Source organism: Fusarium proliferatum, assembly GCF_900067095.1.
Source record: "Fusarium proliferatum ET1 genome assembly, contig: FPRO_scaffold003, whole genome shotgun sequence".
Lineage (NCBI taxonomy): Eukaryota > Fungi > Ascomycota > Sordariomycetes > Hypocreales > Nectriaceae > Fusarium > Fusarium proliferatum.
Genome location: NW_022194792.1, coordinates 4,137,395 through 4,156,642, shown reverse-complemented (window position 1 = coordinate 4,156,642; position 19,248 = coordinate 4,137,395). Strand labels below are relative to the sequence as shown.

At 49.2% G+C, this 19,248-nt stretch overlaps 9 protein-coding genes across 9 annotated transcripts; 4 read left to right on the top strand and 5 right to left on the bottom strand.

The window, feature by feature from the left end:
- Window positions 1-165: 165 nt before the first annotated feature.
- FPRO_05636 (uncharacterized protein) lies at window positions 166-2,475 on the bottom strand (the record flags this gene model as incomplete). Its single annotated transcript, XM_031229538.1, has 5 exons — window positions 166-1,101; window positions 1,149-1,400; window positions 1,448-2,129; window positions 2,175-2,336; window positions 2,381-2,475. The coding sequence occupies 5 exons, from the start codon at window positions 2,473-2,475 to the stop codon at window positions 166-168; spliced, it is 2,127 nt and encodes a 708-aa protein (XP_031079765.1).
- Window positions 2,476-3,166: 691 nt separating this feature from the next.
- On the top strand, window positions 3,167-4,467 carry FPRO_05637 (uncharacterized protein; the record flags this gene model as incomplete). Its single annotated transcript, XM_031229537.1, has 2 exons — window positions 3,167-4,256; window positions 4,331-4,467. The coding sequence occupies 2 exons, from the start codon at window positions 3,167-3,169 to the stop codon at window positions 4,465-4,467; spliced, it is 1,227 nt and encodes a 408-aa protein (XP_031079764.1).
- A 322-nt stretch (window positions 4,468-4,789) lies between these two features.
- FPRO_05638 (uncharacterized protein) lies at window positions 4,790-6,076 on the bottom strand (the record flags this gene model as incomplete). Its single annotated transcript, XM_031229536.1, has 5 exons — window positions 4,790-5,181; window positions 5,228-5,292; window positions 5,342-5,459; window positions 5,507-5,873; window positions 5,921-6,076. 5 exons carry the CDS (start codon window positions 6,074-6,076, stop codon window positions 4,790-4,792), a joined length of 1,098 nt encoding a protein of 365 aa, XP_031079763.1.
- Window positions 6,077-8,019: 1,943 nt separating this feature from the next.
- Window positions 8,020-9,364, top strand: FPRO_05639 (uncharacterized protein; the record flags this gene model as incomplete). The annotated part of the gene is made up of 4 exons (XM_031229535.1): window positions 8,020-8,329; window positions 8,379-8,508; window positions 8,557-8,999; window positions 9,051-9,364. The coding sequence occupies 4 exons, from the start codon at window positions 8,020-8,022 to the stop codon at window positions 9,362-9,364; spliced, it is 1,197 nt and encodes a 398-aa protein (XP_031079762.1).
- Window positions 9,365-9,624: 260 nt separating this feature from the next.
- Window positions 9,625-10,416, bottom strand: FPRO_05640 (uncharacterized protein; the record flags this gene model as incomplete). Its single annotated transcript, XM_031229534.1, has 1 exon — window positions 9,625-10,416. One exon carries the CDS (start codon window positions 10,414-10,416, stop codon window positions 9,625-9,627), a length of 792 nt encoding a protein of 263 aa, XP_031079761.1.
- Window positions 10,417-11,258: 842 nt separating this feature from the next.
- On the top strand, window positions 11,259-11,888 carry FPRO_05641 (uncharacterized protein; the record flags this gene model as incomplete). Its single annotated transcript, XM_031229533.1, has 1 exon — window positions 11,259-11,888. One exon carries the CDS (start codon window positions 11,259-11,261, stop codon window positions 11,886-11,888), a length of 630 nt encoding a protein of 209 aa, XP_031079760.1.
- A 165-nt stretch (window positions 11,889-12,053) lies between these two features.
- On the bottom strand, window positions 12,054-13,881 carry FPRO_05642 (uncharacterized protein; the record flags this gene model as incomplete). The annotated part of the gene is made up of 6 exons (XM_031229532.1): window positions 12,054-12,230; window positions 12,285-13,007; window positions 13,057-13,078; window positions 13,129-13,492; window positions 13,530-13,707; window positions 13,762-13,881. The coding sequence occupies 6 exons, from the start codon at window positions 13,879-13,881 to the stop codon at window positions 12,054-12,056; spliced, it is 1,584 nt and encodes a 527-aa protein (XP_031079759.1).
- A 548-nt stretch (window positions 13,882-14,429) lies between these two features.
- FPRO_05643 (uncharacterized protein) lies at window positions 14,430-15,512 on the top strand (the record flags this gene model as incomplete). Its single annotated transcript, XM_031229531.1, has 3 exons — window positions 14,430-14,496; window positions 14,778-14,821; window positions 14,877-15,512. The coding sequence occupies 3 exons, from the start codon at window positions 14,430-14,432 to the stop codon at window positions 15,510-15,512; spliced, it is 747 nt and encodes a 248-aa protein (XP_031079758.1).
- Window positions 15,513-16,689: 1,177 nt separating this feature from the next.
- On the bottom strand, window positions 16,690-17,878 carry FPRO_05644 (uncharacterized protein; the record flags this gene model as incomplete). The annotated part of the gene is made up of 2 exons (XM_031229530.1): window positions 16,690-17,340; window positions 17,663-17,878. The coding sequence occupies 2 exons, from the start codon at window positions 17,876-17,878 to the stop codon at window positions 16,690-16,692; spliced, it is 867 nt and encodes a 288-aa protein (XP_031079757.1).
- Window positions 17,879-19,248: the final 1,370 nt, after the last annotated feature.

Below are 19,248 nucleotides of genomic sequence, written 5' to 3'. Positions count from 1 at the left end.
AGGGTACTAAATTGTTCTAACACGGTATGACCATGGGATTGGACGGGACTTGGGTCATGGATCGATATGTACGAGATAGTTATGCAAAGAACACGCTCTTTAACACTCGTACTTGATGATATTGTTACAGTCTTGTCCTCGATATGTCTCATCAAAGCGTGACTTCTAGAATCCCCCATTGAACCGACTCATATCGTCACCCTGCCCAACACCCCCATTCTGATCCGGTATTGCCGCAGCTTGATCAAGCCCGTTGACCTGACTCACCGGCCTCAACATATTGTCCTGCTCAAACGCACTAAACAGATTCAACAGATCCGTCTCCAGACCAAACATGTCCGCCATGTTCTCATCCATAAAATTATTCCCTAGTCCATTTCTCGGCCAATTCGTAGGAACAAGCGTCTGCTGTTGTCGTACCTCCGGCGTCTCCTGCTGCAGAATCTCTGCGAGTGCCGCATTCCCAGTCGGTGTGATCGGGGATTCTAGCGATAAAGCGCGATGAATCGTTCCTTTCAGTGAGCGCCATAGTCGTCGACCTAGCTGCCCGTGCTGAGAAATGTTTTTGAGGAGACGAACAGCGTCTTGAAAGCTTTGTCGGCAGCGATCGGCGAAGACATCGGGGCCGTGACATACTGCTAGAAGGATTGTTGCTAGAGCGCCTGTCAGGAAATAATTAAACGTTGCTTTCTGCCGAGCATAGATCTCGCTTGTCTCGTTCAGATTCACCAAAACCTGGATCGTATCCTGCGCGAGACTGACGACCAGCTGAGCGCCCTGCATATCTGAGCGCAAGTTCTCAGCACTCATGACATGATGTCGTAGAACCAAGTTTCGTATATAATTCCCTCTTAGATAAAGGAGCGTTCTCAAGCGTTGTAAAACTCGAGGTTGATGACGCGGAGCCTGTGAGAGCCGAGGATACACGAGCTGTAAATCCTCAGGAATAGAGTGAACCCATTTCTGCGCCAGAAAGTCAAAGAAGTCGACTTTATCCTTTGGTACTATAAATGGTGAAGAATCAAGCGGTAGATCCTCCCAGACCTTGGAGCATAACTTGGCGTAGGAGACCATACATCGAAGATATGGATGTTGCTCACTCTTTCAATAGTCAGTATACGCTTCTCCCAAAGTGCGAGGGAACTCACTGGCTCTGGACACCGGGGATCGATGTCCCGGTCGGAAATGCCGAATGATAGACTAGTGCCATAGCTGTACCTTCGGTCTAGAATGTATACACACCAGAAACAACGAATTGCCAAGTCTCGCTCTGCCAAGTTCTTGAAGTTTTCAAAGAGTGAGGTTCGGCGGTGAAGACCGATTTCGAGGGCCTCGCGGCCGGCGTTGCCGATGGCTCTCCAGGCGAGGAGGTCTTCTCCGCAATGAAACCAATAGATGCTCTTGATAGCGTTAGTATGTGTAGAGAGATTGTACGCAGGAGACGTACCAGCATTATCATGAGTTGAAGTTCTTGCAAGTCAATGAACGCCTCGCCTGAGACGCTGCAAATAACAGGCTCAACATCATCAATCAACCTCTTGCTGATGTTATTCAGCCCCTGTGCCTCGATAGCAACTGACGTAGCGACCGCCAACTTGATAGCCTGCACATCCTTGAGCGTATTCTCCTGCGGTGTCTGGAATACCGACACCGCCTTGGTTGACAACTCATTCACATCAATGAACGGATAAACACTCTGAATCTCCTCATTATAAATATCCAACAGCCTCTGAACCTCCGCAATTCCCAAACTCGCCAGAGTCTCAACATCCTCTACCCCTGGCGAAAGGTGCTCACTCTCAACAACGGGTTCCGTCTCACTGGGTGATTCAGCGGGCGTGCTGGTACCAGTAGCGTTGGGCTCGATCCCCATGCCTGTGAGGGAGTTCTCCGCGATCTGGAAACTATACGCCGAGCGCGTGGGGCCGACGAATTGAGGCTCGCGCGGCTCGTTGTGTACGTTGCGGATGTCTTTGCGGTAGGTGGAGGAGTGGCCTTGCGGGGTGGACTTTGTGGAGGAGGGGGTTATGTGGGGGAGACGCTGGGATACGTCTTGGAGGGCTGATGTAAGGGCGTTGACTTGGTTTTGGAGGGCGATTACTTGTTGGCTTAGAGACCCGACGTCTGTTCTGTGAAGTGTTGGTGATGATTTGTGAGATGGGCGAGATACTCACTGAGGTTCTTGAGTTGAGCGTCTTCGCGATGGCTCAGCATCTTCCTTTGCCGGTTGAGCTGTAGGAGCAAAGATGCATTCGACTTTATTAACATCACATCTCTTGCAAATCTCATCGCCCTCCTCCCTCACACACTTGAGCTTCTTCTTCTTACACTCATTACTACCAAGGTCAGTCAATCCCAGTGCCTAGGGACGGTCGCGTACCAAGCTACAGGCGCGTATTTGGCGCGTTTACTCCGCTGATTAGACGACGTAGCCGACTCTGCGATGGAGCCTATCCTCTTGCGACCAGGATCCATGAGTCATTCCGTATATATCGCGTGTTGTTCAATTGAGGCGCATGAGATACGGGGTGTTGTAGTGTCGAGGTCACTAAAGAAGAGGGCGGGGCTGCCTGTAATTATTTCTATCCGGGGTCGCTTATCAATGATATTCCGCTAAACCAAAAGTGACGACAGGCCCAGACCCTGCTGATCTACGCCTTATCAATACTTCGGCCTTCACTGGAGCACTTCTTATCGTGCAGAAATAGAGTTTGGACCTTTCTCCAAGTGGTTATTACTTCCACTCACTCATCTTCCCTCAAGCCCAATAACTGATCAGGACCCTATCTATTCTTCTGATACCGGTGATATCATTCCGACTTGGTGTTTGAATTATAGGTAAAGTCTATTCTCTTTTGAAGTATGCTGCATATAATAGTTTATTCGCCAGGCATTAAAGTCTTGCCATATTTTAATATTATGTTCCAATAATATCTGCTGTATCTACCCCACTTGGAGGTCATTGCAGGGCGCATACTAAAGCTACCGCAATATGAACAAACCCCTAAAATGTCACAATGATCTTAACTTCTCACTAACTACCAAGCCTCTACCACAGCAGCCCAAGATGAATCGCACAATAACCAAATGCCGGCGATATCAACGTATCCCTCGGATTCCAACCACTAGATCCTACTCCTCCCCCAACCGCCCTTCAATCGCTGCAATGCCTACCCTCGACATATACCATATCCGCAACAACCCAGAACTCTACGCTGAAACCTGCCTCTTGCGAAACTATCCTAACCTCGCCTCCAACCCATTCCGCATCACCAAGCTCATGTTCTATTACCAAGCGTTGCAGGAGGCTGTGAAATCTTTACGTGAACGCGCAAATACTTTGGAGAATGAGCTTTTAGTGCTGAAAGAAGAGGGGAGGAATGTTGAAGAATCGCTCAAGGAAGTGAGGGAGATTAAATTAAAAATTCTTGAAGTTGAAGAGGTGAAGGTGGATATCATGAGCAAGATAGAGGACTTGGCGCTGGCGTTACCCAATATTACAAGTAAGGAAACACCGAGAGGGCTCGACTGGGATTATATCTGCTCTGTCAACGCCGATGAGACAGTCATTCAAACCAAGGACAGCAAAGGAACGCCTATTCATCACGTCGACATCGGAAAACAGCTTGGCATCATCGACTTTGCTTCCGCCGCCAACGCCTCTGGCAGCGGATGGTACTACCTCGTCGGCGCCGGCGCCCTACTGAAACAGGCCCTCGTCTCCTACGCTCTCTCCTTCACGACTCGCGAAGGTTGGACTCCCGTCTCGCCCCCATCCCTCATCTACTCTCAAATCTCTGCTGCCTGCGGGTTTCAAGCTCAGGATAGTAGCGGTGAGCAACAGGTTTACAACATTGCGCAGGATGAGAAGGATAAGACTAGGGGTGTGCCTGGGCTGAGCCTGACGAGGACAAGCGGTATTGCATTGGCTGGTATGATGACAAACAAAATAATCTCAGAGGAGGAGTTGCCGCTTAGAAGGGTTGCTGCGTCAAGATGTTATAGACCTGAAACTGGGCTGGATACGGAGGGACTGTATAATGTGAATGAGTTCACAAATGTGGAGTTATTTGCCTGGACGAAGCCAGACGAGGAAGAAATGGAGTACTTCTTCGACGAAATCATCGACATCCAAACTGATATCCTCGGCGCTCTCGGAATTACATGCCGTGTCCTCGATATGCCAGTTCACAACCTCAGAGCCAGAGAAGCCCGTAGAGTCGCGATCAAAGCCTTCTTCCCCTTCCGGGCGGTGGGTAAAACACAAGACGAAGTTCATGACGCTGCCTGGGGAGAAATCGCCTCTGTGAGTTTCTGCACAGATTACCAGAGTCGACGGTTGGCGACGAGGATGAGAAGGGAAGCGGGAGATGGGGTGATGGGGTTCCCGTGGACGGTACATGGGACGGTGTTGGTGGTGCCGAGGGTTGTGGCGGCGTTGCTAGAGATTGGGTGGGATGCGGATGAGGGGATTGTGAGGTTGCCCAAGGTGTTGCGCCAATTTATGGGTACAGACAGGATTGAGAGACCTAAGAGGGACCGAGAGTAACACCTTCAAAACCCATGATGGGTTTAACTTGCCAACATTTACCTGACACCCAGGGTCACCAGCATACTAAGCAGGCAGCTAGTCCAGCAAATCGTGTATGTCTACACAACTACTCTATATTATTATGAGCTTACAAATTGATAGACTCCGGATTAGGGAGATCCATACCGTGCGTTGACTGGAACTATGCCATGTCAAACTTTTCACGTTCCGACTCCTTTGGACTTTTCTAAGCGATTATTACTTCCACTCCCTAACTCTCTCTCCAGCATCTTGTTTCCCATAACTTATCGACACCTCATCCGTTCTTCGGATCCCACTGATATCATTCTGAGTCTTTGTATCACGAAGTATACTCTCATCGCTGGCATTTGCGTTATATGCAATGACTGTTCTGTTTGATGGTCCGCTACCACCAATGGTTTCTGTGCCAGGGATCGAGCCGTTGCCGTATTTTCGACCGCTGTGATTGCCGTACATGGGGAGTTTGTAGGAACTTGCTGCGCCAGAGCTGTCGCCTTGGCTGCCGTAGCGGAAGCGCACGTAGAGAGGGCGGAGGACGGGGATCGATGAACACATTATTGTTACGGTGCTTTCGGTCGCGGACCAGATGAGCATGTCTACTGTGTCGTCTGCAAATGTGAGTATATGAATGGTTGGTGGGGAAAAGGAACATACAGATGTATTCACTTGCGTTCAATCCGTTGAGAGCGACCGTACGAACGATACCGCAGATACCAGCACTATATCGTCAGGCAAGATGATTCAGTACCGTTAAGACTGGTGACTTACAAGATACCAAGACTGAGGCCGCACGCGACAGTGATCTTCTCTTTGCGTTTCATGTTAAGCTCCCAGATGACAAACCACGGAAGAATCGCGAAGCAAAAGTCCGCAACAACAAACCAAGCTACACAAATCAGTACTTGCCGCCACTTCTGATCTCAAGAAACTCACATCCAACAGTCAAGCCGACCTTGGAAAAGTCAATCCAACAAGTCCCCGGCACCCGTCGATCCCAAGTCCTCTGCACAGGATCACACTGCACGACGACAACAATACTAGAAAACAGCGTGATGAATACTGTACCCGCGAGAAATGCCCAGATGAAGGCCTTCTGGAACTTATTTCGCACGATCCGTAGAAGAAAGATGCCGACGGCGCATTTTCCCACGCCGATTACCATGAGCCCGGCTACTTGGCTGTATATCTCCAGCTCGACGGCTCGGAAGTATGCATCGGGGTTGCCAATGTCTGCGAATTTGCGACCGAGACCGTATTTTGTACCGGCCGTTACGAAGGCGGAGTAGATGATTTGCAAGACCTGCGGAGTTTGAGGATGAATTATTGGCGAGGAAGTAAAGGGCATACCAGTGCGATGATAACTAGAAAGTCATCTGCGCCGACAGAGTGCAGAATCTGAGATCTCGTGTATAATCTCAGTCCAACAAAGAGGGCAAAAATAACCACTTGAACCCAAAGCACCGCATTGAGCATCGGCCCCAGGCCTCCATAGTAACTCGTCATAATTGCAGCTACCAAAGATCCCAAGCAAGCTGTATTCGTAGAGAAAAGAGAAATAGCACAGACTGGAGTAGTTCGCGTTATCTGCCGGACCTCAAGACGTTATCGACTCGCCATTGCTCCTGATCATACGGTTCCGACAGCTGAGTATTATGCGTCCCCAGGAAAAAGAAAGGAGCAAATGATTACTCCCTAGCGCGTTTCAATGCATTGTTAAGGAGGATTTTCACTATCCTTTGTTCTGACGAGATCTACGCGAAAACCCTTGTTAGCGACATGGTTTCTCTGGCAGGCGAGAGGCAAACTTGAATACGAACCAATAATAAGTGGTTGCATAACGGTACTGAGTTGTGTTGGAACTTAAGAACCAGGACAAGCATGGTGTGACTGTTGGCTGATGCGGGCTTGTTATCTCTTTTCTCATATGATATCATATATGACAGACTTCGAGTTGGGTTACACCATGCTGGGTCTTGGCAGAACCCAAGGATTTGGGCTGCTGCAGGAACTTATGTATATTTGCCACCTCAAATAAAAGAGCTTTGCAATCAATTCTGCAGCTAACCAATTCTCCTTCGATGCCACCATCCCATGAGACTTGCCGAGACAACAACCCGTCCCCACGTTTCCTCCAACGTTTGCTCTTTTTGCTTTTTCTTGGATAAAGGACGAGATGTTCCTCTGCGATCATCATTGGCCCCATTGGCAACCAACTGCATATGATATCTGACAGTAATTGAGTAAACTCCGCTAGCAGGAGCGAAACCGCCAGAGTAACATCGCCCATCGATATCTGGAAACTGAAGAAAAATCGCCCGCAGAGACCATGGCTTACAAAGTACAAGCGGCTCCAATACCAGGTTACAATTAAAGACTACGGAGTATGGGGTTTTCTTTTTGAGGTAACCTGACGAAGGATTCAGGCGAGGTTACGGTAGGCCCGCTACAGAACGGCGTCGGGATATGATGATCGCGGCTCAACGTTGCATTTATGAACCGCGCCATTTCGTCGGGCCGTTGCGGGTCAACCGCCGTTAGGTCAGCCCTTGAAGAGCATTGGTGAACAGATATAGGCGTGCTTGCTGCAGGTAACCATGAGTCGACTGGATTTTGCGCATACTTTGACTCAGAGCCATCACATATTCCTCGACAATCTTGCAGCAACAGCGCATCTCTAGCACCCTCGAGGGTGAGCTGAGGCTCAAGACTTCGGGCTATTAGATAGTGGATACATAAGGGGAAGAATTTACCCGAAGCATCCCGCGTTCCCCGTGGGATTCACATCCTAGCATGAACTAGCCAAGCGACGATGTTGCATGGAGGGCCAAAAGAGGATGTGGCAACAATCCATCAGTTGACATATCATTATGAGAAGCAATTCATACTTTTTTTGGTGAATTGGTACTACGGAAATTGCTGATGCCTGATATGAGCCATCTTAGCGATACGCAGTACATTATCACGTAGAGAATAGTACGACTATGCCATGAATACTGTGGCAAAAGTACACCTATCAAGATTCAACTTCTATTTTATTGAATTATTTCGCGGCCTATATCCGAAGGAGATGTCACGTAGAAACCCTCTTTATTCATTGGGGACGGAGGCGTAGACCCCAGTACTGATCAAGCTAAGAATAACACGTGCCCGCTGTATACGTCAAATGCTCTGCTATTCTCTGCACGGTAGCTGAAGGCAAAGCCAGTATTGGCCCAGTTCGTGATGAGATAACGCTCAAAGAGACGCCCCTCCACACCAACTTCTCATCCCAGCAAGGGGCAGCAGGGTTCTCCCACATCAACTGAATCACTAGTCCAAGAGAAGACAGCTCATCGTGAACCAGGAACTTATTTATACAAGCCAGTTTCTATCACAATTCCAAATTAACATTTCTTTTTTGACTCCACTCCCAAACATACTCACATTCTTATACTTGACTTTTCACAATGGGCTCGGTTGGTTCGTCAACAAACGACATCATCCGCACACTCGATGCGGTAAATCCCAGTCAATTCGGCGGCGATGAAGTCGAGCGCCTGCGTGTCCGTGCAGCCGCTCGTCGTCTACTAGCCAGAGTCGAAACTCCATATGAACGAGCATGGGGCTTTTGTTTCGAACATCCTGCAGTTTTTGCGGCGCTGCAGACCGCGATCGATCTAGGTATCTGGAAGGCTTGGACTCAAGAAGGCGGGGGGAAGAAGACGATCGATGACTTGGTTAAGTTGACTGGGAGGGATGTTGAACCCAACTTGTTGAGTGAGCTGTCATATCCCTGCCATGTTAGTCCAAGCTTACCTTTGTTTAGGACGACTGTTCCGTCTCCTGGCTGCGTTTTATGTGGTTGAGGAGACAGACGTGGATACCTTCAAGCCCACGCCATTCTCATACGCCATTGGTGATGAAAGTACCAAGGTCCAAGCGTCACTCCAAGCAGCGTAAGTCTCCCAGCCACAAAACCAACACGTCAAACTAACGAAACCTAGAACTTATCAGTACATCTCAGCTGGACAGAATCTCCCTAAATATCTCGCTAAGATAGGGTATAAAGTCCCCACAGCTGCAGAAGACAATAACTACGCCGGCAGCGACCCCGATGGCCTCAATTTCTTCGGTCGTCTTCAGAAGAGTCCAGAGTACTATGAAGCCTTCACAGGTCACATGGAGGCCTGGACGTCTTGGAAGACACCCTGGACTAAGATTTATGATCCTAGCAAGTTGATTGAGGGTGCTGATCTTAGCAAACCGCTGGTTGTGGATGTTGGAGGCAATACTGGTATTGATATCTCGCATGTTCTAAAGGCCTGGCCGGATTTGCCAAACGGGACTTTGGTGTTGCAAGATCTACCGGAGATTATTGAGCGGGCGGATGTTAATGAGAAGATCACGGCTATGGTACATGATTTCTTCAAGCCCCAGCCTGTGAGGGGTAAGTCTTACCATCCTAAGTAGATGAGAACCAAGTCCTAACTGAAGCTAGGAGCCCGTGCCTACTTTATGCACGCTGTTCTTCACGACTGGCCCGATGTCCAAGCGACCCAACTCCTACAGAACACCAGAGATGCCATGACAAAGGGTTATTCCAAGCTCTTTGTCTACGATATCGTGTTGCCGCCAACTGGAGCTAGCATTAGTCAGACTACCATGGACGTTCAGATGATGTCTCTTCTTTCAGCTTCTGAGCGAACCAAGAGTCAGTGGGAGGAGTTGCTAACCGGGGCTGGGTTCAGGATTGTCAAGTTTTGGCCTGATCCTCAGCAGTACGAGATGTTGATCGAGGCAGAGATTGCATGAGTGAAGGATAAGAAGAGTTCATCAAGGACGATACATAATCGCAATAAAGGTTAGAAAGGCATGCGCTTGTTTGAAGAGAGTCTCTGTCGTTTATCATTTCATAGCCCAAGAAAACAAGAGCATTGACAGTTTACTAGTAAAATATACTTTGTCGATTCATCAAGGGCACGTGAGGCGCGTGATATAAGCATCAGCTGACGGGTCTATCAGCTCAAAATAACACTCTCACAAACCCAGTTCAGGATGCATCAAAGGCAAGCCTAAGACTCTCCCTCGGAAAGCGCAATGATACTAAACTCGGCACTGCCCTCCCCTGCCTTAATGAACCGTCGCACCCCGATATCCAAGACCTTACTACTCAGCATATCCTCCCCCTCACCCACGGGCCCATAACACATCATCCCACCAAAACTTCCATCCAGTCCCCAGAGATTCCCATCTGCCCCCTTCACAAAAGCCATGAAGTGATACCCGATAGGATCTTGAGCATCGGGTGCTGCCGTATCGCCTCTAGCTGCCGCCTTGCTGTGAGCCTCTTCTATGACGACTGAGTTATATAGCAGGTCCGCGTGCTGAGTGGGCAAGGGCAACTTGAGAGCCTCGTCGAGAAGTCCTGCTAGTGGCGATGACGGTACAAGACGCTCGCGCAAAGAGCCGTTGAGCAGGGCGTGGACGAGGGCTACCATTCCACAGGCGTTGCCGATTGTCTGGGGGAACCAAAGGACAGGTTGGGGAGTCCCATTCGTCGGGTAGAGGTCATCGAAGCCCTCCATCGAGTAGGTTTTCCGGTCCGGAGGCGCTGCTGTTCTTTTGCCAGCGGCCACGTCTTCAGCCTCGACGGCGTGGTAGGTGTTAGAGGGCGTGATGAAGATGAGAGCGTGTGCTGGGCGCGGGACCATGGCCAGGAGCTCTGGTTCGTCGAGAGAGTAGACATCATGGAACGACAACTTAGGGTCCATTCCTAGGTCGTGGGCCAGGTTGGTGAAGACCTGGGGATTGTTCTCGAGCGGGACGAAGAACTTTCTACCCTCGGCGCTGTGATAGACTGCCATCTTGCGTCTGGGGCAGTCAACAGGAGGGTTGTAGGTTGAGCGATGTGCTTTAGGTAGCCCGTGAAGGTTAACAATAGATATAAGCCAACCAGGATAATTATGCCTGGGATTGGGTCTTGTGATGGATGCTTGAAGTGAGGGGTCTTGTATATAAAAGTTGGGGAAAGCAGGCATCCAAGAGCTGACGCCAAGCGCATAGGGCGCGATAGAGTTATGCTTACCAATTTTCTGATTGGCTGAGCATGATCAATTTGCAGCCGCCATGTTTATTCAACAATTTGACATAATAGAGCATTCTTAGAAACATTATCATTTGTCAATCATGCGCTGTGAGTTGCGCACTAGGTGTGTTGTCTGCATTCAGGTGTTGACGTAAGGCGGGTAGGATTGTGTGTGGTGATCCTCTGATTGGCTGAATCTTGTCGGCATGTGTGTAACCTGCATATTCATTCAGGCGGCAACTTGACATGACAAAGTCGCCAATAAGCACCATAATTAGCAAGAGTAGGGGGTCATGCGATCGGCAATACTCTGGATTACGATTCGGGAACCTTTATACATGCTTACCCGACAGCAGCCGGTGATTAGTTTCCAAGACCTCGGAATTCACCCGTGCCTGCGTTGGCCTAGTCTATCAAGTCAGAACCAAATCACGTATTTTGGCGGCTAGCCTATGGTTCAGATTCGTTGACGCAAACGAAACCCGGTAGCCTCTAGGTTTAGTATATCAAAATCTATTGTTTCGATTAGCACTTTGTTCCCTCAGAGCTATCAATAAGCCTGTTCAAACCTTGCACACACCTCCATTGCATCTTTGATTTCACCATTCGACTCATCCCAAGATGGCCACCACAACTCCTGAGTCCCATCCGAATCTCATTATTCACGTCGCCGAAAAGACCAATTCCAACAGTCCAGGAGCAGACATCTGGCACGCTCTCGATGCGGCCGTCGGTGCCATATTCCCCAACCAGCTCTTCACCATCTTTGTCTATGACGAGGCTACCGGTACGACGTGTCGTCTTTATACCACGCGCAACGACGTCCAGCTCCCTGGTGCGCGTAAAAGGGTGACTCAAAGTGCGTGGTCGAAACAGGTTCTTCAAGACGGCAAGCAGTTCTATGGGCAATCAATTGAGGATATCAAGAAATCCTTTTCTGAGTGGGAGTTTCTGTCTACCATTGGCTGTGAAAGCGTATTGAACACGCCTGTTCGGAACAATGCGACTGGTGCCATAGTGGGAACCCTAAACATTCTGGGCGAGCCACATGCGTTCGATGAGTCTCCAGCCAAGTTGGCTGTCGTACTAGGTCAACTGGTCTCAGGAACTATTGAAAGTTGTAGAGAGGACATAGTATCAGTACCTTTTGGCGGGAAGGTGGAAACCGTACAGGCTCATTACATGGCGTTTGATGCCGTATGCATGGGTGGAATAGGTGTACCAATGGTTTATGAAATGATATTGGAATGAAGCAAGCTGTCTCTAATAACTTATAATCTCGACTTTTGCGACGCGAATACTGGGTTGCATTAGCTATATAAGTAATTTCTGAACTTGAGACCAAGCTTCAGTAATGGTCGTGTTGCTGATGATGTTCTTGTTGACAGCCGCCAGGATGGTTGATCCTGCCACGATTCACAAAATTGTGAGGTTGATCTTCCAGAAGATGTGCCGGGATTCCTGAACAGAGATAGACAGGCTCTTGATCTGCAGGTCCACAGAGTTGACGATGGCTGTGACGAGGTCAACGTCGTTACTTGCCAGCACGACGATGTTACCATAGTCAAGAGCCAGCCAAAGATATGGGATCAACTGTTTCCATTACTCGAGTACCTAGTATCTACCGGCTACTCCAAACGTAAATACCTTCTTGAATCGTCTCCAGACCTCTTTTCTCAAAGCATAATACTCGACCTTTGTTCGCGAAACCGCATCCCTGTTCTCCACCGCGCGACGGAGCAAGTATGAGATACAGTCTCCCAGAGTTCCCCAACTCAAGCACTTGTAAACCTCTGGGGACGCAGGGCCGTTCGTCCTGGGGTCCGCTGCGCGCTGGAGCAGCGCGCAGCTGACCTCATCAGCCATGCCGAGAAGCTGTCCATACTGGACCTTGGTCAATGGCAATCCCGCATCGGCGCGCTGCTGCTGCACCTGGTGTGTGTGCAGCGCACTCTGCTTGTTGTGCGTGGCGAGGAACAAGTCCACCTTAGGAAAGCCGCTAGGCGTGAGATCCTCGTATCGACGCTGCAGCAGACCTTCAGCGATGCTGTTGTACGAGTCATCGGTTTGCTGCTTTGTGTCGTGGATGAACCCCCGTGGCTCCGAGTTCATGTAAGCACCTCGTACTAGCTTGACACCAATGGTGAAGCCCTCATCCTTGGAACAGTGAACATGGTCAAGAAGGGTGGATGGTGTCGACTTCAGGTAGGCTTGGTATGTGTTGTAAGCGATTGCTTGTTCCCGGTTGTATTTACGCATGAGGACGAGTGCAATGCCATCAATCGCAGGCTGCACGAATTGTTGTTCAGCGTCGATGAGTATGCTTGCCTTTCGCTCCATAGCCTTTTCATAGAGGGCATTGAGAGAATCCTGCATCTGTTTTGGGAAGAGGGGTCTGGTCCTTGAGAGCTTGCATCACTCCAGCTCCTGCTCCAGTAAACCTAGATGTTGTCAGTGTCAATGTGAAAAAGGATGTCACTGGTGAACTGACTTGAGTGCTAAGAAATCACCTTTCTCAAGCATGGAAGCGATCTCCAGGACGCCCTGTCGCCAAGCTTCAATTCCTTCGTCTAAAATTGGCTCTTGCGCCGGAAAACCTTTTTCTTTGAGTTCTTTGACTCCAAAACCAACTTCCTGCTCTCCGGATTCTTCAATGACGACTTCCCGAGCATGTGTCAAGATTACACCCTTAAATCCCATGTCTTTGATGTTGTTGATAGTGTTTTTAACTTCCACCACGTCTTCACCAGCGCAGAAGTGTCGATATATGGTGGACTTGAAGAGGGCATTGAGTATGGAGTTCTTGTCGACGCTGAAAAGAGGCGAGTGGGGTTTGGTGAAGAAAGACAGTATAGCTAGGGAGGGCGTAAGGAGAATCCGATTGCTGGATACCGTTGCGATAAGCAGTGATCTCAGCAGCATCCCCGTTGGCAAGAGGGATTGTGGCGGAGGCGTACGAGTTGGGGGTTGTCGTGGTTCCAGCATGACGTCTTTGTGGAAGACGTTGCTTGAGGCTATCGAGAGCTTCCTGCAGCTTTTGGCGCTCCAGGGAACCTTTTGCGTATGTGGGCTATAAGCATGTCAGTGTGATTGATCATGCGCAACGCTGCGTAGGGGTGCGTACATTGGGTTCATTTCGAATTGGAGGGACCCTGAAAGTTCCCAGGCAGCGGATAGTAACCTGTCGAGGAGCTGCCTGACGGCGAATAGCCTGACGGACGTTCAGCATCATGTGTGAGGCCATTTTTGTGAATTGGATAAGTATGTGTCTCGACAAAGAAAGAAGGGCGAGGGGTGAATTGGAGAACAATTAACTACTTAAAAGAATGTGAGTTAAGAATGACCCCAAATAAAAGAAAACCCGAACTCTTTGGGTTCAATCAGTACCGGCGGCAACTACCGTGATGCCACAACACCGCACGCAGATCCAAACTACCCAGGCTGACAATCTCTTGGAGGGAATCATCGACCACCAAGTTAGCATCGAACGTCCTCTCGGTTAATGTGCCCGAGATATGAAAATGGCTGGACCGGAGGGCCTGTCCCGGTAAACAGCCGATGGACTTGGCGGCAGATACCCGATGCTTTGTCGCTGTCAAATCCCGATGCTACCTATCTTGCCCCCGCACTCTGACAACCTAACACGATCACGGAATTCCACGCGGCTCTGGAATGGTCTCGGCATGTTGCCGACTTCGTGGCTGTGGTTCCGCTGTATTATCAGATGCCGCCCACAAGGCTTCAGCCTGAACACCAAGAAAACCCTGCAAGCAACACACAAGCACGACTACCATGGCAGACACAGTCATAGATATCGTCGCGGGGGCGATGGGGGGGGGCGCTGCACAGGTTCTAATTGGTAAATACTCCAAAGAACGTATATATAGGGACGAACAAGACACTCACTCATGATGGATGATTAGGGCAACCATTCGGCACGATACTCCATATTCAACTAGTCATCGTAATCATCTCTCACCCACAGTTGTAGACATCGTCAAGGTGCGACTTCAAGCCCACGGTGGCTACGCATTAGATGTCACTTGAAAGATCTGGAGTGTAGAAAGATCACGACCTTTCTACAAGGGTAGGAAACGCACTTTTTACCATGTTCTTGTTGCACATTTCCTGACTGAACAGTCATCCAGGGCACTGTACCACCACTCCTCGGAGTCGGTACCTGCGTTAGACAAAGCGTCCCTCATAACTCTCGAGGATTAGTTGTTAATGATTTCATAGGTCAGCATTCAATTTGGTGAATTTCACTTATTCAGTCAACAGTTTAACAACTTCAACAAGCAGCAACATTCTAACCATAAAGGCTTCTTATCTCTTGGCCAGGTCTACCTAGCTGGTGGCTTAGCCGGTGTCACTCACAGCGTCATATCTGGCCCAATTGAGCACATCAGAATCCGACTTCAGACACAGCCCCACGGTGAGAATAAGCTTTATTCTGGGGTATCCGACTGCGCGAGAAAGATCTGGCAACACCAGGGCATCTCAGGCATCTATCGCGGCCAGGCCGTCACCATTATTCGCGAATTCCACGGCTACGGAGTCTGGTTCGCCGCGTACGAGGGCCTCGTCCAGCATGGCGTAAGGATGAAGGGTAAGAAGCGAAGCGAGATTGAGAACTGGAGGTTTGTCGTGTGCGACGGTCTTGCTGGAGAGCTTCTTTGTCTCCTGAGCCATCCTCTTGATGTCATCAAAAGCAAGATGCTTCACGATGGGTTTGGTAACGACCAAAAGTACAAGACCATGCCAGAGGCTATTCGACAGACTTGGCGAATCGGTGGTGTCTCTGGGTTGTTCGACGGTATTGGTCCTGCGCTACTGCGAGCTATGCCAGTTTCAGCGGGAACGTTTGCGACGTGAGTCTGTTTCTTATTCTTCTGGATTCATAATTCAGGCTATTCAACGCTAATTCATCTTCACTGTTGAGGTTGTTCGCAAAATGCTGTCGAATGGAGATGGGATGCCCGAGACGCTGAAAATCTAAATTAGACCACATTTATCTATTCCAATCAAGCTAGCCAGTATGTCTGTGGAACATCAGATAAGCATTCATTATGTCACATCGCAGAAAGCACTACCAGATCTACACCAACAAAAGGTCCCAACAGTCTATTACCTGTCACCTCCGAAGTTGAAATATTGCCGATCTCTGCCCAGTCAACGTCATCCGCTTTGTCCGGGGTAACTCTGGGTCGTTGAAGCTGGAGTAGATATCAGTAACCTCATGGCTCAAATGCCTTTCAGAATCCAGAGGATTCGCCTGCTAGTCCGGACCAAACTACCACGGTGCAGACACCAAAGTGGTTCATGGACTCATCTTGAACTGCAAACACGCGTTCGTCACTTGCTCCCACCATAGCTCGCCCAGTGAAACGATAACCCCAAGTCTTGATTCGCGATAGCGGACAAGGGTCTCGATCTGTGTTCTGGTGTAAGGCTACTATGAAAGGGAGACAGAAAGCGAGGCATGAAGGAGACACGAGAGGTTCGGGGATGGAACGATCCGCACCCCGACTTTAGATTACTATAGTTAGTTATGGTCATCGGTAATTTGTCTACCCATGCACTTTCACGAGCACGGTGCCTGTTAGTGATTGTGAGACCAGCGATATGAGGCTTTTAGGCTGGAGAGTATATTGGCTCAAATTGACTGAGAATTCATGGGTTTTCTTCCATTTTAGTCTTGTATTTATTGAGTCTGATCTCGACCTTGCTATCTCATGACTCATTTAGTAGCTTCTTCCAAAAAGCGTCCACTTCTGCGCCAACCTGTCACATTCTGGGTTCAAACACCTGCGCCCCTCCTCAATCTCCCCAGAGTGCTCAAATGGAATACACAGGCTGTTAATTCCCATTGAGGCAGTTCCTGGTCGCCCAAGTCATCCTCCTTGGTCGTCAACTGCTTGATCCGGTCTTCACATTTACCATCAAGACAAAATGGATTCAGGACCACACTCTTGCTGTCCACGGCAGGACTGACCTCGTCCCAATTGTCAATGACTTTGCGGTGCTGGCTGTATGCCAAGTTCGCCTTGGCCTACATATCCTTCTGAATCTGATCGAGCAGTCTGGACGCCTGGGGCGCAATCTCGGCAACCGGCATTGTCCCCTTTCTGTTGTTGTGCTTGACTGCATAGCTGACAACATGGGTCTTTGCGTCTTTTGGTCCATATTCTATTCTTAGGGGAACGCCCTTCATCTCCCAGTCACTGAACTTCCACGCTGGGGTGTATCCCTCACGCGTGTCGACCTCAACGCGAAGCCCCAACTTCTTCAACGTCTTGCGCATCTCGTACAGCTGGTCCAGCAGACGGTCCTTGTCTTCTGCTGAAGTTTTCCTGTTGATGCTGACGGGAACCATCATGATTTGTATCTGAGCGACCCCTGGCGGTAGAACCAGGCCCTTGTTGTCGCCGTGGATCATAACCATAACGCCAATGAGTCGATTAGAAAAGGCCCACGAGTTCGGCCAGGCATAGATGCGTCCCGGGCCGGCTGGATCCTCGACAGAGATGTCAAACATCTTGCTAAAATTTTGACCCAGGCAGTGCGAGGTAGCTCCCTGGATGCCTCGTCCGTTGAATGGGATGTATCCTTCCAAGGTCAATGTATAGTAACCCTCAGCAAATCGTTCATTTTCCGTCTTTCGACCACGCACAATGGGTACCGCCAGAAGGTCTTCGTAAGGCTATGTATACAGTTCCAAGATCTCGAGAACCTCGATTCCTGCTTGATCTTCGGTTAGATGAGCTGTATGACCTTCTTGCCAGAGAAATTCGTGGGTGTGCAGGAAGGGAGTCGTTTGTTTAGTTTCCCAACGCACGACAGAGTTCCACTGGTTCAGTCGCAATGGAAGATCTCGGTGACTTCTAATCCATTTGCTGTAATAGGGATACATGATTGCCTCCGAGGTCGGACGAATAGCTACGGGAACTTCCAGGTTCTTTTCGCCGCTGAGAAATGTTCGCGCTGATCCTTGGACAGCATTTGTTGACTTGCGTTTTTATTACCCATGCCAGTTCTGATTCAAAGCCTTCAATGTGGTCCTTTTCCTTTGCCATTGACTTGACCGACAGAAAGAGAGGAAATGATGTTTCGCCAATGTCCATCCCATCGAGATGGCCTTGGAACCATTTGCGTAACTCACTCCAAATGAACATGGTCAGTAGGCGGAGAACAAAGAGCCCAGCAATTGAACTGAACATTTCTTGGGGTATCTCCTTCATGTTTCCAAAACAGTCCCTCGATAATTCGGTATTTTTTGTCGGTATGTCGCGTTTGCCGACAGGGAGAACCGTACCCTATACGGCCGGCTATCTTTCCAGCCGTCGGTACGCCTTTGTCACTTCCGGGAGAGCTATCGGGTTGCTAACTGTCGGCAAGATAAGTCGATTAGCATACTCGGTCCCACTCACTGCTCGGGTGTGAGCCGATGATCAACAGCGCCAAGTACTCCAAGGGAGAAAGTTTTGGTTACACATTATACAGTTATAATTACTTTCAATTATTAGTAGTTATTAAAAGAACCTACTATAATTACTTTAAGTATATAGTTAAATTACTAGCTATTTATAAAACTTTATTATAGTAATAAGCTTAATATATATCACTTAATTATGGAAAAATATAACTTAATATACTTAATATAACACCCTATACATCCTATAAGCATAAACCTAATACAGACTAGTTTCCCTATTCAAAACCCCAACCGTTACACTACACTACCTCACCTCTATACCTAGGCCTTACCCCACCCCCAAACGTCCTGGAGCCTACGCGCATCGCCCTTATCTTCGTCAAAACTGCTGACTGCATCGAGACATGGACAGAGTTCCCCAAAATACGAAGGCCCAAAACTCACTCTCGTACCTCTCGTTTTGGGAACGGGCCACGGACCCACAGCCATAGCCGACTTAGGGATGACTGCATGAGTCTCAGTCTCTATGTGGAGAAACGGCACAGCAACTGACGTACCCGACTTCAGAGCCAAGCATTCACATCCACTGGAGTGCATCGGAAGCTTAGGTAGCCGGAATCCCCAAAGAGAACACCTTGCTAATGTAGAGTAGGTAGGGTCTCATCGGTTCAATGTGACGCTGACTGATCTTACGCTATTAGGCTATTCACAGCTTCGTCACCATGAAATGATAAATCGCTGCCTGAAATGTGCAGCATGGCGGTGGCAGCTCTTGAACCCATTCATACTAAGCGCTTTTTGCATGTGGCTAGTATATCCGAAGCCAATGGAATTTCGCGCTACTGCAAAGATCTCCCCGAGCGCCAGCGTAGCGGCCGCAGCCGCACGGGACGTGGGCAGCCTCTTTCGCCGGCACGCCGGGAGCTAGAATAGCTTACTCAATACGAGAAACGCCATCTTCTGAATATATCGCACACCCTCAGGGCTGAACCCCAGTCAACGTGAGGCATTTTTGCCTCCATGGGGTGGGCTGCTGTCTTTTCGTCGATACAATGTGTCCAACGACGCTGTGATATCACAGGGCTCTAGTGCAGCTGCGAAACCGCGTAGACTTTCAAGCCATGACACCGGCAAGTATTACGGTTGCCGAAAGGTCAACGTGAGGTTCCTCTATAG